General features: G+C 39.0%; 1 protein-coding gene across 1 annotated transcript in view; it reads right to left on the reverse strand.

Moving 5' to 3' along the window:
* LOC122798354 (serine/threonine-protein kinase OSR1-like) overlaps nucleotides 1-22,519 on the reverse strand; it is a 2,305,884-nt gene that overhangs the window by 813,091 nt on the left and 1,470,274 nt on the right. The window contains exon 13 of the mRNA XM_044067206.1: nucleotides 10,077-10,247. Coding sequence (XP_043923141.1) covers nucleotides 10,077-10,247 — 171 coding nt within the window. The remainder of the gene's footprint in view (nucleotides 1-10,076; nucleotides 10,248-22,519) is intronic.

Consider the following 22,519-nt stretch of genomic DNA (forward strand, 5'->3'; position numbering starts at 1 on the left):
GAGCAGGTCAATGGAAGCATTTGCATTCCCTTATAAAATTGTAAGGTTGCTTAGGAGGATATATGAGGGAGCAGAAGTGAAAATTAAAGTGGGTGGGTTATTTTCTGATAATTTCTGTTTGAGCAGAGGAACCAGGCAGGGCTGTCCTCTTTCCCCTTTGTTATTTGCATTATATTTAGAACCAATGGCAAACAAAATAATGGACTCAGAAATTCAAGGATATAGTTGGTATGGTAGTCAAGAAAACGTGGCTTTATTTGCAGATGACATTATTTTATACCTGATAAAGCAGAAAAGGACATTTCAGTGTTGTGGAACATTTTTAAATTGTTTCAAATCTTTTCAGGAAACAAATTCAATGATGCTAAAACAGACAATAGCTGTAAACTATGTACCCACATACTAATTGGTTCAGCAATATCCACACTTATGGGAACATGATAAAATGAAGCACTAAGGAGTATGGATTAAAAGGGATTCTGTTGTGGCAGCTAAGGATATGTGGGAACAGACTAAACAGAACATACAAAAACTGTGAAACTGGAAGCTCTGGTTTAATGGATATGGATGGCAAGATACAAGCAGTCAAAATGTTTTAGTCCCTTTAGCTTTATACGTAGGTCAGACATAATTTTTATCAACCAGCAGAGAAGTTGTGGATAGCAAATAATAAAGAGCTGAACTATTTTATTTGGGAGGGGAAGATGGCAAGAGTCAATTGGGATAAGCTGATTCTTCCAACAGAACAAGGTGGTTTGGGATTACCTGATTTGACAGAGGTATTTAAGAGCTACACAGTTAAGGTTCCTACATGCAGCACAAGCAGAAAGCTATAATTCAAAGTGGATAGGGATGCTGATGAAACCGGGGGGGGGGGGGGGGGGATGATCAGAGACTAGGATTTTGAATGCAGATCCTTAAGGAGAATAACAATAACCATACAGAATATTATATTCATAAAATAGCAGAAAGCATTCTAAGACATAAATATACTGTCCAAAGTCATGCATCTGGAGCATTTCTCTCCGGGCCTCTGCTGAAAATAGACTCTGTCCCAGTTGGACTTTCCCGGTCAACAAATGTTAAATAAAAATAACTAAGCCAACATGGGAATGGAGAAAGGAGATTCTGCCAATAGGGATGACTGCAAATAGGGATACAGACAATAAGTAACGGGACTGTAATTTATTGGAGAAAAAAGGCAAAGTGACCAAGGTATTGGGAACAAATAACTAGAGAGAAAAAGGTAACAGAATGGCAAGAGGCCAAGAATTTATTTGGACTGCAGGCTAGATACTGCCTTCCCTATCAGAGCATAGGCAAAATGAAAGCAATAGGGGGATCTTAAGTGAAAACCCAGCACTTGTAGAGTTTTCAGTAAAATCTAAAACAGAAACTACTATTAAAAAGGAATAATTAGTAGAGTAAATGCAATACTGCATGATAACTATAGCAATCAGAGGTGATTACAGAAAGCAGTGGCAGATTTAGGCATTGGCGCAGGGGCGCGCGCCGCCCCCTTTTTAAAGCTGTCAATTCCTGAACAAGAAAGTGCACTGCACCATTCTTTTTAATCAGAAAAATGTACTGCTAAAAATGGTACATTTTCCAATTTCAAATTATATTGATTTTACTGTTTCGACGTACTGCACCGTGTTGAAAAAGGAAAATGTACCAGTAAAACAGTGCATTTTCAGTTTTAATATGCATTTTCAATGAAACGTGCATCGGGGATGTGATTGGAGGTTGCAGTCAGGTGATCTGACAATCACCAATTGCTCCGCCAACTGCATCTCCACTGTAGCTGAGTTAGGCAGGTTATGGTGAGGTCCCTGATGTATGATTCTTTCAGTCTTGTGAAAAAAGAAACTGAGAGTTTTTGTCAGACAGTCTGGATTTCGGGAGTTCCTAATGTGTTTGCAGAGCCAAGGTATTATTAAGGAGAATTGCTGCAATTTGTCATGCATGTGAGTGATCCGAGACTACTGTTGACCATAAGGTATTTTTTTTTCCTGAAGTTGTAGAAGTGCCAAAGCTTTACACTTGAGAGAATACCTTGTTTGGGTAACATGGTTAAATGGTCTGATTTTACCGCTCATTTTTCTTAACATGGTTAAACGGTCTGATTTTTACCGCTCATTTTTCTTATTTTCCTCAAAAATGTTCGTTTTCTGGCAAATCACTGACAAACAAACCATCAGGGACTGAAAATGACAGACATTGACTTTGGGAGTTCCTAATGTGTTTGCAGAGTCAAGGTATTATTAAGGAGAATTGCTGCAATTTGTCATGCATGTGAGTGATCCGAGACTACTGTTGACCATAAGGTATTTTTTTTTCCTGAAGTTGTAGAAGTGCCAAAGCTTTACACTTGAGAGAATACCTTGTTTGGGTAACATGGTTAAATGGTCTGATTTTACCGCTCATTTTTCTTATTTTCCTCAAAAATGTTAGTTTTCTGGCAAATCACTGGCAAACAAACCATCAGGGACTGAAAATGACAGACATTTGAGTTTTAGAAAATATGTGTTAATGTAAAGCCTGGTATTCCACCAACTTTCTAAATTTGTAAGAGCATTATTTTATTTGGGAGCTATGTTACTGACACCGAGTTCAAGTCTGATTTTTTTGAAGGTGGAAACCTAACTTTAAAAGAATGGCAATCTCATAGGTTCAGTGTGACATTATAAAAGCTGATTCATTTCACCCGAATTATGCAGTGGTCTATTTTTCTTATTTGGGTAAAATGGTTCATATAAAAATATTTGCCTGTTAGACTTTCCACATTGGACAAACTGTCCATTAAATCACATCAGATATTAAGAAGATTAGATTACCAGCCACTACAGTTTCTATCAGGCAGACAGCCTGTTCACACGACAGTCAGGAGTGTCCCTACCTTTCGAGTTGCCCATGACTGACCACAACAACTGGATGCCCGATATTTTCCCAAAGAACCTCTGGAACCATGTGTCAAACCATTCAGGGAAAATCCAGAAATTATTAGGGGCAATCAGCCACACTTAAAATATTAGTATTATTAACTTGAGACATTGACAGAATTAGAGAATGTGAATTAAAAACATATTCCCTGAAGTAAAAGATGCCTGTAAGGTGTCATCATTTATTAAGGGTAATCCACCAGATTTTCTCCAAACGGCACCAGTTTAGGACAGAGTAAAAGAGATGGAGCTAAACTTTGAGTCATCATCAGGGACAGTTCAGATGTATTGATTGAAATGCCTCTTTTTTCAGTGCCAGCAGAATACTCCTTTCCCACTACTCCTGACTGTACAAAGAAGCACCTCAAATCTGACATGCACATGCATTCATTCACACCTTCAGATGACAGATCTTTGCACATAAACTACCCATCTCTCCTTCCTTAAGACATCTCCCTATTTGGACAGTTGTTTCCTGACCAGAGTGTGTGTGTGTGTGTGTGTGTATGTATACATGCAAACACACACGAGAAAAATGGCAAATGTCCCAAGTTATTAGAGCAAAAAGTTTTACATAGCTGTGATAAGAAGCTACTGCTGTTTTGTACCAGAAATCCCTCAACATTACAGAAACAACCAGAAACAGCTCAACTTCTAAAAGCTGTCTTTTATTCTGGCAAAAACAATGAAGCCCAGTCCTTTGCACTGCTTGTGGTTATAGTTTAAGACACAAAATAAGACCTGTTTAAGGGTATATGTACATCACCCCCCATTTTGTACATGGGGTTGGGGTATCAAGTCAACACTGACGAAATGTCCTACAGCATATTTTACTAAATAAATAAAGCATTGACAAATATTCATAATCACCAAGCATGCAGTCTGAAAGCCGATCATAACTGAAAATAAGAAAATGGTCCTGTTTTGGATTGTCTGCTATGATCTTTAATAGTCAGAAGAAGTTCAGAGGTAAGGAAACAAAGTCAAATGGGACTGTTGGAAATGTTGCAAATGAAGGGCAATTTGAAAAAAATATATATATGTTTTTTGCACCAAGATTCATTTTTGAAGCACAACTTTAAAACTCTACTGTGTGGTGTTCAGAGGCCATCTGACTAGAATGTGAATCACCAGATAATCATTTTTTTATTACTTGAGACAGGGTAAATATACAAGACAAAACCATAAATATTCTAGTAGAAAATCAGGGACAGTTTATAGGTTCTATGTGTGTTTTTATGGGTATGAGAGGGAAAGTGAATCAGACTGAAAGATCAAAACTCAGTATTTTAGAAGCGGGGGGGGGGGGGCAAATATTTGTCTTCACCAAAACCAGAGGCAAAACTAAAATAATCTGAGTTGATATCATATGAGGATTTTGTATTACTATGGATTTTATGTCTGCAACTGTAATGCTTAATATGCCTGAGAGTCTGGAACAACTTTAGCAGTCACTATTTTGTCACAAAATCACTGACTTTCTGAGGCACAGAATGAAGTTTAGAGGCAGAATCAGGAATGCCTCTGGGTGCATAGCATCCCCCCCCCCCCCCAAGTAAAAAGCTCATATTAGCTGATTCATCCATTTGCAAATCAGCACGTACTAGCCAATGGGATGGTGTAGCAGAAACAAGTGCGGATGAGTTCCGTCATGTAATGTACATTACAGTCTTACTAGGTGAAGTTTTATCAATCTACCCATCACTAGCTGTCCCCAGCAAAGCTTTACCAAATTCTTATTGTACGCTGCCCTAGAGGTTGCACATCCTTAGCTGAAGGTGCTGCATTACTTTATATTAAACTAAATCAAATCACACATTTATCTCCATTATGTAATAAATTCACACATGCACAATACTGTACACGTTAGAATGAATTAAGTATTGCAATGCAAAATGCCTGTAGCAACGGATACTTGTTTTATGAAAAATTGCGGTACTGTGCAAAAATTGAACATCTTCAAAAATGAAGTACCTCAACATTTTTTTTTCTTTTTTCTTTTACCTTGCACATCTGCCTTTATAGGCTTGGGACAGTATTGTTTATTCTTACCAAATAACACTTCTATGGCTGACAGACCCTGCGTCCCTGTTATCCCTTGGTTCTGTTAGTGGCTACTTACTAGCTTCTTGGTCCTTTTCTCAACTAGCACAATCCTGTCATTTATAATACTACCCTGTTAGAGGAGCAAAGACCATATTGCAAGCTGCTGTACAACTAATGCATTTAACTGTTTCTGTACTTCTAGTCTTATCATCATTTTTTAAACACTGGTCTGGACACAAGATAACCAAAGGGCAGCAGTCTACTGGCTTTCTGTGCAAAGGTGTGTTGACCCACTAAAGACTTAGCTCATCATAGTAGCTCAAGTTAACTGTGGCTCCAGGCAAAAAAACGAGTCCTTGCATTCGGGTGTTTGGCTAGATGCATGCTGATGAGTGACATTTGGTTTAGTGTTTATTTTACTGGAGTTTCTTCCACATAGATTTTAACAATCACACACTCAACACAAGTGTTAAGCAGATAATTCATTACTAATATGAACTGCACAACATAATTAAAAAGTCACGGCATCAATAAAGTTAAGCTGTAGCTAGGTTTGTTGGAACTGCAAAGGCTAAACCTGGCAATAATAACAACTTGTAAGCATTTCTGTAATAAAGTTACTGGCTGCATAAACATAACACTCAGCACCCTTTTCTTTCAATAAACTTAATTTCAGGTTCACAGTAAGCTTAGAAGATACTGAATGCTGTCTTGCATTTATTTGAACTTTAGCAGCTTACTCAACTGCAGTGCTGTATGACTTGTTCTCTACCTGACTATTGCTGATCTCTGTCTGCATTTGGTTTTGGCTTGGAGCTACATTTTGTTTTGTTTTAAGTTTTTTTTGCCCTTTTTTGAAGTTTTAACAGGTCTTGGCCGGGGTCAGTTAGAAAAAATTCTTTTGCATACAGTGAATAACATCCAGCTAATTAGTAGGAGTAGCTGAGAAATAACATTGCTCACTTAACTACAGATATTTAGTAGTAGCATCTTTATTTAGCTGTAGTGCTGTGTGACTTGCAATCTCTGCTTGACTATTGCTGACCTCTGTCTGCATTTGATTTTTCCCACCCATCTGCTTTATTCCTGTTGTATTTTTAGACTTGGTGTCTTTTGAGTTGCCCATCAATAATATAACTCTTATTTTGGACATTCCTCCCAGTCTCATCACATCAGCTCATTCTGCTGGGCACTGAGACATCAATTGGGGAGGGCCTCCCCCTTAGTCTCTTAAACTTGAATTATCTTCTGTTTCCTACCTTCCCACTTCCTAAATAAAATCCACTTTATTCAGCTGCTTTTACCTTATTTGTTGTTCTCTCTTTATTTAGCTTTTTGCTGAAAGTTCTTAAAGTGTTCAGTTCCATTTAATCTGCTGCATTTATTACTACTTGTTAGTAACACTATTACACTGTAACTGTTATTCTAATAATCTTAGTTCTGATTTAAGCAGTTGGGTTCCAAATCAGTTATTTTACATTAAGAAGGTTTGTGGTCTACAGTCTTGTAAAAGGAGAGGGTAGCACCCACTCTTCTAAGCTGGGAACTGCTGGTGAAGGCTTATTGTTATTCTAAGTATATTTGTTCTGGTTTAAGCACTTGGGCTACAAACCAATTATTTTATATTAGAAAGGTTTGTGGTCTAGACTGTTGTGGCAGGAGAGGCTAGTCTGCACCCTTCTGAGCTGGGAATTGCTGTTATAAGTTTTAGTGTTCCTTTACTTAATTGGCTAGAGGGCTAGCTTGTTTAAAATCTGAATCCCCATAAAAGGGTGTCTACTAATATTGGCACTGACACAACAAGACAACAAGAGAGCGCCAACTGAATTATATTTACTGATCTGGAAAGCCAATAGCATCACTAACTTTATTAGAAGGTACAAGGTCACTAAGACAAATAAAAACACCATCTCAAGACTTGTGTATATATAACATACCTATATGCTAATAAATGGACTCTGCATTACTATTTAGTTGTAAGTATGGAATGTTAGCATCTTCTCAATTTCTAAGCACTAAAAAGCAGGAGGTAGAAGCCATGAGTGGGTCAAGTGCTATGAATCCAAATACTAAATTAGTCACCAGTCCTTTCACTTGTTACACTATGAGGGTGGTCTTTATAAGCAGGGTTTTCTAAACAATGGCTTCTTTGTATTTTCTGACAAGGCATATATTCATTCACTTAAAACATTTTTTTTTCTTGTAGAAATGTCTTTATCAAACCCATTAAATAGTCTTAAAACATGCAACAGTATCAATTACAGTGATAAAATTCAAAACCTCAACCCACTGAAAGTAGCATTTGATAAAATAGAGAAATTAAAATAGATAAAAAAAGAATGTAAAAAAAACAATGGATAACGCAATAGATTAACAACAGAGAACTGTGATCCTTTAACAAGCCAATTGCATGTGGAAATGCAAGGATAAATCTATAAAACATAGTCATAATGTTATTTAACATTCTGGATGCGACGGTAACCATTGTAATCCTGTAATCATTGCCTGGGTATAATAAATAAAAACATTTCAGTACTCATTCCATTTGTTCATACATTTTTTGTCATGTGACCATGCCTTATGTCTGTAACATAGTCTCTGCATGACTAACAACCACTCCCCTGGGAATTTTTTCCAGTTCAAAAACCAAAATGCTCAAAAACTGGTTTTACCAAGATGATGTTAGAGCTTCTTAAGGTCATTTTTCCACAAACTCTAAACCCAGTGTTCTACTTTCCCTCTCCCACCCGGTAGTCAACTAATCAAACCGTGCCCCCCCCCCCCTTTTGCAAATTCCTGGATCCGCCACTGGAAAGGATTGGGAAGACAAACTGGATAAGCAATTCACAAAGAAACAATGAGGGGATATATGTATGTCTCCCAAATATGCAACAAAGTCTACAGGATTTAGGATCTTTGATTGGAAGTGCTTACATAGGTATATTTATACCCAGAGTAGACTCCAAAGAATTTTCTCAGGTAGACAGCAAATATTGGAGGTGTGATGGGGAAGAAAGATAATTGGGACCATATTTTTTGGGAGTGTAATGAGTTGGCAGACAAATTCCCCGAGACTACTCTCAGAAATACTGGGTAAGCAAATTGGCATATCTAAGAAAATGATTATTCTGAGATATGACACAGAATTGGAATTTCCTAGACATGGTAAAGCCTTGACTAGTCTAATTATGGTGGCTGCCAAAAAAGCAGTTACTAGAAAATGGAAATCAAAGTCAAACGCAACTGTACTAAAAGTACTGAATATAGTAACAGAGATAAAACAACTGGAAATGAGAACTTTAGAAAAGGGTAATGGGAATTGTGGGAACAATACATGCAGAATAACGTTCTGGAGTAGGAATGAAGTTTAAAAGAAGGCAGGATTTGAATGAGCTATTTAATGTTTGACTGACGATGACTGGATAGATAAGTGATGTATAATGTTTTCAACTAAAAATGTCAATATGGTTTGTTTTCATTTATATAAATGCATGACTGCCTATGTCATAAGTGATAATTTAATAAAGATATTTCTTGTTTAAAAGAATCCTAAGGATGGCCTTTTAGGGGTGGGAGAAGAAAGTCAGAGAGGCAGTTAAGTGGTTCCTTCTTTAACATGCAAAGCACCCAAGACACCTTGGGTTGAAATATGAACATTTCTGTTGCAGCCTCATAAGTCAAGAAAAAACTACCCCCGCCAAGCCTTACAACAGATTTGCTTAAGAAAGGTCATACATATCATATGCAGAATGGAGAAATTTTAGCCATTTTCCCCTCCTAGTTCTTAATTCTCCTCATTTCAGCCTTACCTATAGGGTTGTGACAGAGTGAACAGTGCTCCCAGACATCTGGGCACATATAACTGAAGACACTACAAAAACATTCAAATGTATTACTCTGTATTAATAACTACATTCAGCCCTTAAGGGTTTAACTTTTTGATGTTACACACCAACACATGCAGTTGAATACTAGCCTAAGAACAGAAGGTACGGCATACAAAGTACGGGACAGATGAAGGCACAAATGTGTTTACAAGCTGGCTATACCAATTTCTTTTTTAGCTGCTGAGAAGTTCTATGATAATGCAGTGGACTGTGGACTACATATGTGACAGCCCATCCAAATCACATCACTTGCATGGAAGAAATTTATTAGTGTACAGCTACAGGCAGAATTAATGTACAATTGCTTGTTCAAGAAAAACATTCAAAACATTTTGCAAAGTTAACTAACAGGCAACTTATTTTATTTAATTTGTCATCCAAGCACAAGTGCCAGTTTTCAGGCAGCACTCAAGTATGTTTCATGGTTTAGAACAAGTGAACAACAAAGAAATCATAGCTTATAACAGCTTACTCCCCTGAGCTAAGTCGGACATGAAACAAAAAAGACATTATATTTTTATTTCTTTAATTAGAAGTGCGAATGCATCCTTAAAAACCATAGCAGGAAAAACAATAAGTGAGTAAACTGTACTAAAAAGTAAAACAAAAAAAGACCTTGAAACTTTAGGTTTTGCCAACAGAACCACTACGACATATCCATGTACCCAAGCTTGAACCACCTACCTCTTTTGCTTTGTTTTTACAGGCAAATTGTCCGTGTGTCCTTTACTTTATTCTTCTCACTCTGAGGTCAGTGCACTCAAAAGAAGCAATAATCACTGAAACCCAATGCAAAGACAGTCTTGCTCTTTATTTCAGGTACCCTGACCTCAAACCAACCTCAACTTGCCAACATGCAGCTATATACAATTAAACTCTTGAAAGAAAAAAAGTGAAAAAATATGAATAAATGTCAACTCCAGCCAATATACTTGGACAAGTGTGAACACACCTGGGGAATCTGAGCATGCAAATAAGCCTGTTTGAGTCATATTCCTTATTAGATGTCTACTGAGCAAAATGCATGTGGATAAAGCTTTTATTTTAACAGGATTGCTCCTCAAGCAGGACAACTATCTAAAAGCCATACAGCATGTAAATATTAGTTGTGCCTGTTTGGAGGTAGTACAGTCAGTTTAGGGTTGCTTTACATTACATCCGCCCACTTCAACAAGTACACATCAACATTATAAAATGGTACCTGTGCAGCTGGTTGCTGAGGTGCTGGTGGTGCTGCTGCTGTCTGGGGAGGAAGAGGAACTTGGATCTGAGTGGGTTGTGCAGTGATGTGCCCTGCAGGCTGAGGTAGTTGAGGTGGGGCTTGTCCAGATGGCTGAAGGCTTACACCAGAAGAATCAACTGGAGGAAACAGCTAACAACAAATAAGAAAGAAAAAACACGAGTCATGAAAAATGTTTTATTAAGCATACTTACAAATGTAAAGCACTCCACATCAGCATTTCACTCTGATCATTCAGCTACAGTTTCTATAAAGTTAAAATCTGCATGCATAAGATAACTTGTAAAGATGAGTTTTCACTTCACCACACCATTGTGAAACAAAAGTAAAGAACTCTTGAAAACTACAAATGTCTCACTTTGCCTTATTAATAATTGTGTTTTGTTCCATAAACAGGCCAGAGATTGTTAAAATGTTTTTCTTAAATGAGTTCTATACCTAATGATTCTAAATATGTACCCTCCATCCCTATAGAAATATTTTGTTTACAAAGGTTCATGATAAATTAAATTCCTCACTATGGTAAGCTTTGTAAGCTAAACAGAATTTACCCTGAAGCAGCCTATAACTGAATAAAGGCAGATAATCATCAGTCTAACATTATAGGGAAATTATTAAAGAGTGGAACACTCTTGGTTTATTTCTTCTGTATAATCGCAAGGGTCAGGCAATTGCACTTTGCTTTAAATACAAAATAATGATTACACTTATCACTGGCCTTACATATGCAAATAACTTTATCATGGTGATATGGTCACATGAAGTGATGTTCTTGAATGAAAGTCCCAGAACTTTCAAAGCCTTAGACTTCATAACCTGAACTTTTGCCTAAATCTTAAATGTTTACTAAACTACTCCCACATCCTTGCATTCATTCAGTATGTTAAGTGGTACATCACCCATAGCCAAGTCAAAACAAAAAGAGATTCTCAAAAAAAAAAACAAAAAAAAAAACACTACCATACTTATCAGGAATATTTTGTAGTCCATGCATTCCCAACCAATCATTTACCATACACGGATGCTCATTAAACTTTTCAATGTCCTTTGGACTAGTTATTATTCTTCCAATTTTGAGGACATCTACACACTTACTTGGACAGTAGGAGTCATATGATGAAAAGAATGAAAAGACTATTAAATAGCATTGGTCCCAAGACCAAACCCTGGGGGACTCCAGTACTTAGCTGTTCCCTTTTACCATAATTAATTCTACCTCTCTGGTATCTATTATACTACCAGTGTTCAACTCACTGGATCACATAAGAGTTTATTTTTAAGTCCATACTGACAGGATATGAGATACAGTCAACCGCTTTCAATAGTTTGGAGGAAAAAAAAAACACCACCATACAACAATATTGGAGTTTTTACTAACAGAAACATAAAAGCCCACCAAGTTTGTAAAATTGGACTGGTTTTTAATAAAGTCATACTGAAAAAATAGTTAAGTCCTACTTACCTGTACCAGATGATGTGCGAATTTCACGCTGCCTCAGTGGCATATGGGTTTGGTCCCTGCAGAAAAACCTACATTGGCAGCTTTCCAGAGCTCCGAATCCCCTACGACTCTCAGTGATAGGAAATAGGCTAAGCTCTTCCCATCAGGGGAAGCCTAACCCTGTCACAGAGAGTCAGTTATTCAGGCTTTTAGTGTTAAGTAGGACGAATCAAGAAAGACCAGAACATGAATTGCCTACAACAAACCAATGCAGCCATAAAATTCCCAATACGAATAACCAAAGCCAACCAACAATGCTGGATACCACTGAACTATAAACAAAATACGGGGGATGGTAGGTGGGTGCTTCTACTGAGGCAGTGTGAAATTTGAACATCAATTCTTACAGGTAAATAGGACGTACTCAATGGTATTATGTTCATCATTCACACCACTTCAGTGGTATATGGGTAGATTCCCACTGTACTATGTTCATCATTTACACCTGTTGAATGGTATATGGGTAGATTCCCACAGCTTACTCTACCTTGGAGGAGGAAAGATAAAGATCCAAGGACCTCCTGGAGAATGGTCCCCACAAAGCCTGCACTGGAACTTGAGAAAGAATCCAGTTTGTAGTGTTGTATGAAGGTATGAACAAAGGACCAAGGAGCTACCTATAAAATGCTTCTAGAGTCCACTCCCTTCAAATATGCCATCAGACAGGATAAGGCTCTGGTAAAATGTACCTTAACCTTGCCTGGAATAGATTTACCTCAGTGGGGGGTAACAAATAAACAGCAGCAAAGGACAACAGACGAGCAACTGTTTGTTTTGAGATGGGATGACCCTTCTTAGCTGCAGAACAGGAAATAAACAGATATTCAGCAATCCTGAAAGGCTTACTTCTGTACAGGTAGTACCCTTGCTGCCTGTGCACATCCAGGGTATGTAGAATCTTCTTTCCCATGCTTTCAGGTTCCAGAAAGAAAACTGGGGGGCTGATGTTGTGATTCTGTGCAATTTTAGAAATAACTTTTGGCATGACAGAAGCATTACTGCATAAAACAACCACGCCCCTCTGGAAAAAACAGATAAGGTTGGCCTATCATGAGGGCTTTCAGCTCACAGACTTACCTTACAGATGTTAGAGTAATAAGCAAAAACGTTTTCCAAGTGACGAACCTCAAATAAACCTGAAAGGCAGGTTCAACAGGAGATAAGGTTAAGGTTAACTTTTCAAGAACAAAGTTGAGACCCCAAGGAAGAGGAATTTGCTTTCTATGGAGTTTCAAACGTAACAATCCTTTAGTAAACCGTCTGACCACATAAAAAGATGAAAGAGTGAGATCTATGGGGAGACCAGATGAAATGACAAGACATATTTTGATAGATGCTTAAGAAAAGCCATTGTTGAGTAGCTCACATAACTATTTCAAACCCATATGGACAGACACCATAGCGGGCCCTTTGACTACTGCTAGGTACCACCTAGAAAGCATCTTCCTCTTGCAAACAAGATTTTCCTGTTGAAGGTTTTCCTACATCCTTCAATTCCTGCTGCACGTCCTCATAGAACAAATGCTTAAAAGGAATAAAGATAAAGTCATCCATGCTATCAGTAGCAATTGCTCAAAGTTGGGGTGCACCAGTCACTCCAGACACTGTGTGAGGAGATCCAGAGTATAAGGATACTTCTGGCATCTGCCCTTAGCCAATTCTATTAAAAAGAACCAACTATGCCTGGGCCAAAAGAGGGTCACCACAATGATCTTTTGTAATTCTTTCAGAATTTTCAGAAGTAAAAAACTAATGCAAATACACCGATAAGTGCTCTCACACCACAACTATATCACTAAAAGTCACTACAGGCACACGGGATAACGTGTAAACTCCCGATTTAATAAAAAGCGGCTAAAATCACATAAGACAAAACCAAACAAGTTAAAGTTAAGCCCTTTCACCCAGTGTATCCGGGCTTCATCAGAACTAATGACATAGTTCATTGCAGGTGTTATATACCTTTTCTGGCGCCAAAATACAATACAAAAAGTATAGAATTTAAAGTAACAGTGACATCTAAGAACAATAAAGAAACTTTTACGACATTATAACACTATCCTGTTGCTGGTATCAAGCATGTAATACATTTACATAAACAAGATGAAAATAATAATAATGAGAATTTTCAGAAGTACCTTCAGTATTGGTGGAAAGGGTAGAAATGCATAAAGGAACATTCGCATCCAAGAGAAAGACAATGCTTCTGTCCTCCAAACATGGCTGCAAGGATGTCTCAAACATAATTCTTCCAATAGTCTGTTATAAAAGGAAATGAACAAATCTATTAAAAGAATTCCCCCACATATGGGTAAAATGCAGGCAGACCTCTGTCCTGCAGAGTCCACTCATGAGGATCCTTCTGGGATCTCCTCTGTCTGTTTTATCATTATGTTTTGGTGCAATGGGATTTATGATTCTTGAAATATCAAAATGTGCTGTAAGGCTAGTGCCCAGGCAATCACCGCCAAATTGTAAAAAAGTTATGACCTTGTACCCTTCTTGTTTTTTGAGGTACGACATAACAGTGGTGTTTGTCTGTGACCAATAAAAGGAGAGCTGGAAACTACAAATGGCGAAAAAATTTTAAGGTTTAAATCACTAACATTTTTAGCATTTATATGCTTTGCAGCATCCAAAGGACCCCATGTGCTTTACACTTGAACTCTCCTGTACATACACGGTTACCCATGCAAAATCTGAGTCTGTCTGGACTGATTGAAGTGGGGTCTGGAAGGAGAAGGGCAGATCTGCATTTTGAAACATTTGACCCCTCACCATTTTAACAACTCTCATTTTGCAAAATACAGCACTGGTACCTGGAACTCCAAGGGAAACAAATGTTGGGTCCAACATTTTTTTTTTGTAAGTATTAATACATTTTTCTTATATGTGGAGTCTGGCCCATAATATTATGGGGATCAGTGATGCCATGAGGCCTGGAATTCTGAGAAACTCTCTTGCAGAAGTGCCTTCTTGGGAAAAGAGAAATCCCTGAAAATGTTCTGAACAGCCAGGACTATGTTTTCAGGTAGAAAGGCCATACTTTTTTCTTTGTCCATCATACATCCCAGGAAGACAATTCTTTGAGAGAGTGAGAGACAGGATAGATTCAGCTTGAATGATAACCTCCTTACAGATGTAAAGTCACTATTGAAACAGTGGCCCATAACAAGGGTAGGACCATCGGCAGGGTGAGTATTCTGACTTTCTGTACTTTTTAAAAGGTACTTAGGTATGTCAAATCTAACATTAGTCTCCAAGACGGTCCCTTTTGGGTACCAAAAATTATTCTTGGTGTAAAAGCCTTTTCCTTTTTTGCACGCAGGAACTGGTTCTCCAACCCCTGATTGCAACTTGTGAAGGAGTACTGGACCGAACAGATGTGTCTGGTTTGCTGGGTGCTGGAGGATTTCCCTGAAAGAGAAAAAGATTTTCTGGCCACTGTCATCTCAGCACCCACTTGTCCAAGACTATTTGTGACCAGGCTGCTGGGTTAAACTAAAGCCTGGGGTAAGGTGAAAAGGAAGGAGGGACAGGATGCTCAGTGTCTTGGCATAGTCCTTCTTTAGCAGGGGAATGATCTTATGTGGGGAAAGGAACTCCCTTTTATTTGGTCTGAAAGCATTATCTTCCTGCAATTTCCTCTTGTTACCCTGACTCTTGTTAGCCTGAGATTTTAGTTTATTCTGCCCTTTGAAGATGGGTGACTTATTAGCAGAGAACCTGGGAATATGAAACATTCTAGATAATGATGTGACAATGTGAGGTATCGCCATCTGTCCCAGGGAGAACAGGGCAGTGAATGTGCAATATAAGCCAGTGTGGTTGGCTGGAGTTTTGTAAATAGTTTTGTGTCATTTGACTATCATACTGACTTGTACAGATGCCTGTGTTAAAAATTTATCAACAGTGTTATAACTGATTACATGTTTTTGTTTAAACAAAGAATTCTGGAACAGAAGAGTTGAAGTTTTTGAAATTGTTCTATAGCTTTCAGATACTGCAACAGATCTTAACAAAGCTCTGAGTGTGTACTGTGCCACAGGTAGGTGATCAAATGTGATGTCATTCTATAACCAGCACCAAGAGGATGGAACTCGCTCAGGAGTTTTTTTTTTTTGTTTTGTTTTCTTTGGAACCTGATATAAAAACCTATGTCAGCTATCACAATTAGTTCAGTTCAGTGTTAGAGGCTCATCACCTTGCCTTGTGGAAGTAAGGCATCTCAGCATCTTATCTTGCCTTCCTGTACTAAGTTATCTAGGGAACAATGATTCTTTATAAACAGTCAGGAAATACAGTGAGATTAGTTAAGTATTGTTTGTTGGCATCTGTGTGAATCTGTCCAACTGTGTTAGTTTTATTTCTCCTGTGATTGAAACTCTGGTGTTTACTATATGTGGATATTTAGTATTCTCATGCTATTTTATTATTTATTAGTAAATATTTTTATACCTTTCATTGTGGCTGTTATTTTAGAGAATACTTTTAACATCTTTGAAAGTACTATTGCTTATTTAAGTAACACCTTGGCCACTCTGAAAAGACTTGCTGCTTTGGTTACACTCCATTTATATTAGTATTGTTTTACTCAGTGTGATTGGTTACACTCCATTTATATTAGTATTGTTTTACTCAGTGTGATTGGTTGACTGGTGGCAGCGTGGCTACCTTATAGTCTGGGCAGAAGGGGTACAGCCAGTAAATCTGTACCAGCCTTTCCCGTGAGTGAGTGAGTGAGTGTGAGTGTGAGTGTGAGTGTGAGTGTGAGTGTGAGTGTGTGTGTGTGTGTGTGTGTGTGTGTGTGTGTGTGTGTGTGTGTGTGTCAAAATCAAATACCCAGATGTGGGTGCATCAGCTACTTGGAACTGGGAGACACTGCTCCAAAGTGAGTCTTGCCTAGTCCAGTCCCAAGTCTGCAGCATGTTCGTTGTGTGCTCTTGGGGGAAACAATTCTTGATGCAGAGACCTGCATCTGAAAATACTGTGTAAATTCATTCTTGTTTTTAGTGACAATCTCTCATCGGTGTCAGTGGTGAGGATTGAGGCTCCTTGATTAGTGGCCCGGGGCAGAGAGGCCATCACAAGCCCATGCATCAGTTTACATCTATCAGCATATTATTTGAAAGTCTGGGTAGAAGCAGGATGAAATACAAATTCAGAATTTAAAGCATTCAAAATCTCATTTTTTAAATCCTCAGAAAAATACTTGGTTATGTAACCAAGCAAGCGACTGCATTTCTATAAAATGCCCACACCTTCTGAGACACTCCTCAAAGAATATTTCAAAATCTGAGTCACATAAGAAAATCTCATTCATATAACACTTCCGTTCAGTACACAAAGATACAGCAAAGTCATTTAAACTGTAAGCACATTGCAAAATAAATTTCTATGTAAAGCCCGGATAATTTAAAATTCTAAAGACTAAATTACAAGACTGAGACAATTTTTCTAACCACTTGCCAATTTCAGCCAGCAGTGCAGAGTTAGAATTCAAGACACTCTTATTAGAGTTGGCAGCTAGAGACACCATAGCTGGATCAACTAAAAAGTGACTTAAGAGCCACAAGATGAGAGCATCTTGTATTTCCTTAAAGCTTTTTTAGGTACTGGTTCACTAGCCACAGGGTTTTACATGCAGTTTTACAGACACCATCTAAGGCCAGTAACAGGAAGAACAGACAAAACATTTGGAATCCCATTGTCAATAAGATCATAAACTCTGCCAATCTCTGGAACAGCTCCAGATTGCTTCTAGTCACATACATCCCTAAACCTGGCTAGTACATGAGAAAAGGTGAACACCTGCTTGGGTTTTTGAACCCATTCACCTTATACAAAATCAGATGGGATGGACCCAGAGTGTTCACTACTGCCTGAATCAGAGTCCCCATCAAAATCTAGAGAAAGGAGCCCCACACTCACTCTGAATAGGAGCCCAGCTTCTGAGATTAGTAGGCTCTAAAACAATCTTTAGTTAAGGAAACCACAGCAGCCCCATACATGGCAATAACCTGACTGCCGTGTGGTGAAAATTCTGGCTTAGTATGAACTACACTAGACAAAATATCTGGGGATAGAGTACTATGTCTGCAAGGGGTCTCTTGCCCAAAACTCTCCTGCATCTAAAGGGTTTGGTTCTCCTGCACCTGAGCCAGATACTGGAACAGCCCTGGACAATGTGTCTAACCCCTGTACTACAGAGGGCTGCAGGCTCACATAAGAGGATGATAGGGAAAAAGGTAAATGGTCTGTGGGTTAGCTTAAGGCTGCAACAAATTCACAAACTGTAGGCTGAGGCATGTTTTTGATTTTTTTCTTTTTAGGAGCAACTGGATTTAATGCAGGAGGACAGCCTTATCAGGGTCCATCAATTCAGGGGGGAAACGCCAGTCATAATAACATGCCGACACTATTAAGGGCTAAGGGCAACAATAAAAATATAAACTATATTCTCCCACTGCAAATAAGGCTAAATTGCATACAATATAGCAGAAACAATTTAAATTGTGCTAAGCCTTGTTCTACAATCTGCATAGCGTAGTAAACCGCACATACAGTCACAGTGCCAAGTAAAATTCACATGTCCAAATAGTTACAAAAAATCAAATATATGCTCTTAAATCAAACAGAAACCTTTTAAAACAGCATAAATAAGCATTTACTTAGAGATTCCTTAGTCAAATGTGAAAATAATCTCCTCAGAAAATGCAAATGAAGTAATCTGCGATAAAATCTCAACTGAATAATAAAAACATCTACACAATGTTGAACCAGTACTAAATATCATAAAAATGAAGGAAACATTGAAAAAATGCAATATTTTCCTGTCAGAACTGGCCTCAGACTGCTGAGGAGATTAAAATATGTGAGCCCTTTGGCTGGCACTCAAGACTGATCTGTCTCGCTGTGACACGGTTAGGCTTCCCTGATGACAGGAGCTTAGCCAGTATCATATCACAGAGAGTCAGAGGAGGCGGATTCTGAGCTCAGGAAAGCTGCATTGTAAGTGTTGAGCCCATATGCCACTGAGGCAGTGTGAATGATGAATACCATCATTTAACGATCCTGTCAGGCCATCTTTCTCTACGTTAGCAGAGCACTTTCATAACATTTTTGGCAAAGATGCCAAAATGATGGAGTTAGAGTTATTAATTCTGTCAGAGATGATCCCTTGTGGACAGACATCATGACGATGACAACCAGTTTCCATGTTTTAGGGACCTCATCAGTGTATAAAAAGAAGTTATGTACTCACCACAATGTTCCATCTGTGTTGTGCATTTTCATTCTTTCTCAACATGTGGGTTCCTGCTTTTTACAGTTTATGGCCTACTGCAAACTCTTGAGCTCCTCCCTTACCCATAATGCTACACAGTCCCCCTCTATACCTCAGATTTTGTTTGCCGCTTTTTATTTCTAAACGATGTATATATGAGAAATCACTATCTGGAGCTCAAAAAGAACAACACTGGCTCCTCTGGTTTGCTCTTCCAGAGGTCATAAACCACAAAAGGGAGGGGGACAGAGGGAGAAGAGTTGGGAAAGAATGTAAATGGACAATACAGATGGAACTTTCTGGTGAGTACATAACTTCTTTATCTGATGTTGTCAATTTTCATTCATTCCTCAACATTTGGGACAGAGTCCCCAGGTACCTGAATCCTGGGTGGACTCTAAGAAAGGATACTCCTGAGTACTGTTGAGCTGAAAGCTGCTCTTCCCCTAGAGACCAGATCAACTTTGTAATGAGCAATAAAAGTATGACGATTAGCCAAGTAGCTGCAGCACAAGTACATTCCATGAAATATCTGTATAGCAATACTGAAGAGGTTGCCCTGGATCTAGCTGAATGAGCGCTCAAAGCTTTTGGCAGAGACAAACTCAATTTATTGTAGACAAAAGAAATGCAATCAGGCACTTGGATAAGGTAATTTTGGTAACTGGCTTACACAATCTCGATTCTGAGAAAAAAAAAAACTGATTTGACTTTCTGAACTTGTCAGTTCTTTGCAGATAGAAACGTAATTGTCTGTGAACATCCATCAAATGCAAAATCTATTCCCTTTACTGGAGGAATTTGGAAAGAAGACTGGAAGGTTGACAGATTGATTAATGTTGAATCCCACCACCACCTTAGGAAGAAAAGATGGGTTTGTTCCTAAAGATGCTCTATCTTTCTGGAAAATCAAATAAGGGGGGGTTAGGCTTCCAATTCTGAAACTCTCCTAGCTGATGTAATAGCTACCAAAACACTATTTACCTAGTTAAAAGCTTAAGTTCACATTTAACAGCTGGTTGAAATGATGATAGAGTCAGGGCTTGTAAAACTAGGTTCAAATCCCTCAGTGGAGTATGATCTTTAAAGGAAGGTTTAAGTAAAAAGGTTCCTTCAATAAATGCCTTACATAGTCGCAATGAAGTTAAGGAAGAATAGTCACCTCCGGCATGAAAATTAGAAATAGCAGCCAACTGTATTATAACTGTTGAAGAACTAGCCCCTTTACTACAAACAGTAGCCAAAATTTTGAGGATATTGGTGCTGAAAAGGGGTCTTTGTCTTTCTGTTGAGCTGAAACATCAAATCTTTTCCATTTACTTTTGTACATCTTCCTAGTGGATCTTTGTGGGAAGACAACAGGATGTAGGGAGGAGAGTTGAAGAATGAAAATGGACAACATAGATGGAACATTATGGTGAGTAGCCTGGGTTGTCTAGCTATCAATGGAATTGGAAAAACCATGTGGTCAACTTTGGGCCCAACATGTCCAAATGATTCGTGTCTGTCAGATGAGACAGAAGATATGGGATTGGATCCAGGATCCACGGGCGATGAATTAGATAAAGCCAGAGAAAGGAGAACCAAATCTGACGAGGCCAATAAGGGGGCAATGAGGATGACTGCGCTCTTCAATAGAGATGTTTTCTGAAGAAATTGGGGGGGGTAAGCATAAAGGAGATCGGGGGGGGGGGTCACAGAGAAGACCATCCCTCTGTGACTCCCCTGGTGGGTGGGTGGGGGCATAGAACCTGCTGCACTTGTTGAGGGGAGATGCATCCCTGTTCAGAGACCACTTGTGAGGCAAATGAATGGACCCACTCTACTTGTTTGCTCTCACATTGGATTCCCCTGGAAGGTGTACTGCTATCAGAAAATGATTGGATAAGATCATCCACTGCCAGACTCTCAGGGCTTCTCGACATAAGGGGGTAAGATCTAGTTCTTCCATGTTCGTTGATGTACCAGACTACTGCCATATTATCTGTCTGAATCACAATAGTCCCTAAAGGGAGTCTTTAAAAGTCTGCAATGCTAGGAGAACCACTCTAATTTCTAGGACATTGATATGTGTGTTGGCCTGTTCTGGGGACCAAATGCCTTGGACTGTCTTCCCCAAGAAGTGGTCCCACCCCCACACATACACAAATTGGGATGCATCCATAGTCTCTATGGTCTTGGGCTGAGGAAGTATGAATGGAAGGCCTTGTGAAATTTGATCTGAACAAATCCACCATGTGAGATATCTTTTGCATGTCTAAGTTATTTTGATCTGGGTGGACAAAGACTGGTACACAATGGACCACTGATTTGCCATGGTCCACTGAAGAATTCTCAAATGGTATCTTGCCAATGGTACCAGAGTCATGGCAGGAGACATTGACCCTAACACCTGTAGAATCAGTGGGGCTGACAGTGAAGAGTTTTCTTGAAATCTTATAGTTTTGCACCCTTGGCAGAAGAACGGAAGCCGTCACTGATACAGTGTCAAACAAGACTCTTATGAATTCTAGCACCTGAGTTGGTTCTAGTTGAGATTTGTTGAGGCTTACTGTAATTCTCAGGTGAAAATGCAACTGGAGTACATAATCTCTCGCTTTGATCAGTAGACGCCTGGTCTGACTAGTAATGAACCAGTCATCCAGATAAGGAAACACTTGGAATACATGTAGTTTCAAGTGAGCTACTACTAATGCCATGCATCTGGTGAACACCCTGGGGGCTGTGCTGAGGCCAAAGGGCAGTGCTCTGAACTGGTAATAACTGGTTCCTAGCCAGAAGCATTTGTATTCTCTTGGATCATCTATTCGCTTTTATGTGATAGTAGGCATCCTGAAGATCTACTGAGCACATCCAGTTGACCTTGTGCAGAAAAGGCAAAATGAACTGAACCATGACCATCTGAAGCTTTTTGTGTACTGAACGGATTTGTTCAATTTGCTGAGATCCAAAATTGGTCTGCAGTCCCCTGTTTTCCTTGGCACTAAAAAGAATCTCGAGTAAGTTCCAGATTCTTTCTGGTCTGAGAGGACCTCTTGGAAGATTCTTTTTTTCTAGCAGCTTTTTTATTTCTACTGTTGCTGCTTTCCTCTGACTGGGTGGGACATCAGGAATTTTGATTACTGGTAAAGGGGGAAGAAGGGAAAAGGGAATTATATAACCTCTGTAAATAATCCTCTGCACCCATATACGTTCTGCAATGCATAGCCAAGTGCTCCGGTGCAAATCAGCCCTCCTTTCAGGGGCGTTGGTAGGGTCTGTTGGAAAAGGAATCTCTGGACCCCTGGTTCTGCAGGTGGTCTCTGCCCTGCCAGCAGCATCTTCCATTAGCATTCTCCACTCGGCCCCTGGGGGGAACCATCTCTACATGGATCATGGAAAGGACCCTGGGGTTTTTTGAACCACATTTTTCAACTACCTCATTGATTCCTAGAAAAGGTTCTCAGAGTCGAAAACTGTACATCCACTGCAGACAGGGTCTTACCATCTTGCTCACACCTGGAGTGTGTCTCCTTCAGTTTGAGACCAAACAACAACCTTCCATTAAAAGGGGGCATTAACAAAGGAGGACTTTGAGGGCTCTGCAAAATCACACAAGAACATCCAGGCATCACTCCT

Source organism: Protopterus annectens, chromosome 3.part1, assembly GCF_019279795.1.
Source record: "Protopterus annectens isolate FY-2018-M chromosome 3.part1, PAN1.0, whole genome shotgun sequence".
NCBI classification, from domain to species: Eukaryota; Metazoa; Chordata; order Ceratodontiformes; family Protopteridae; genus Protopterus; species Protopterus annectens.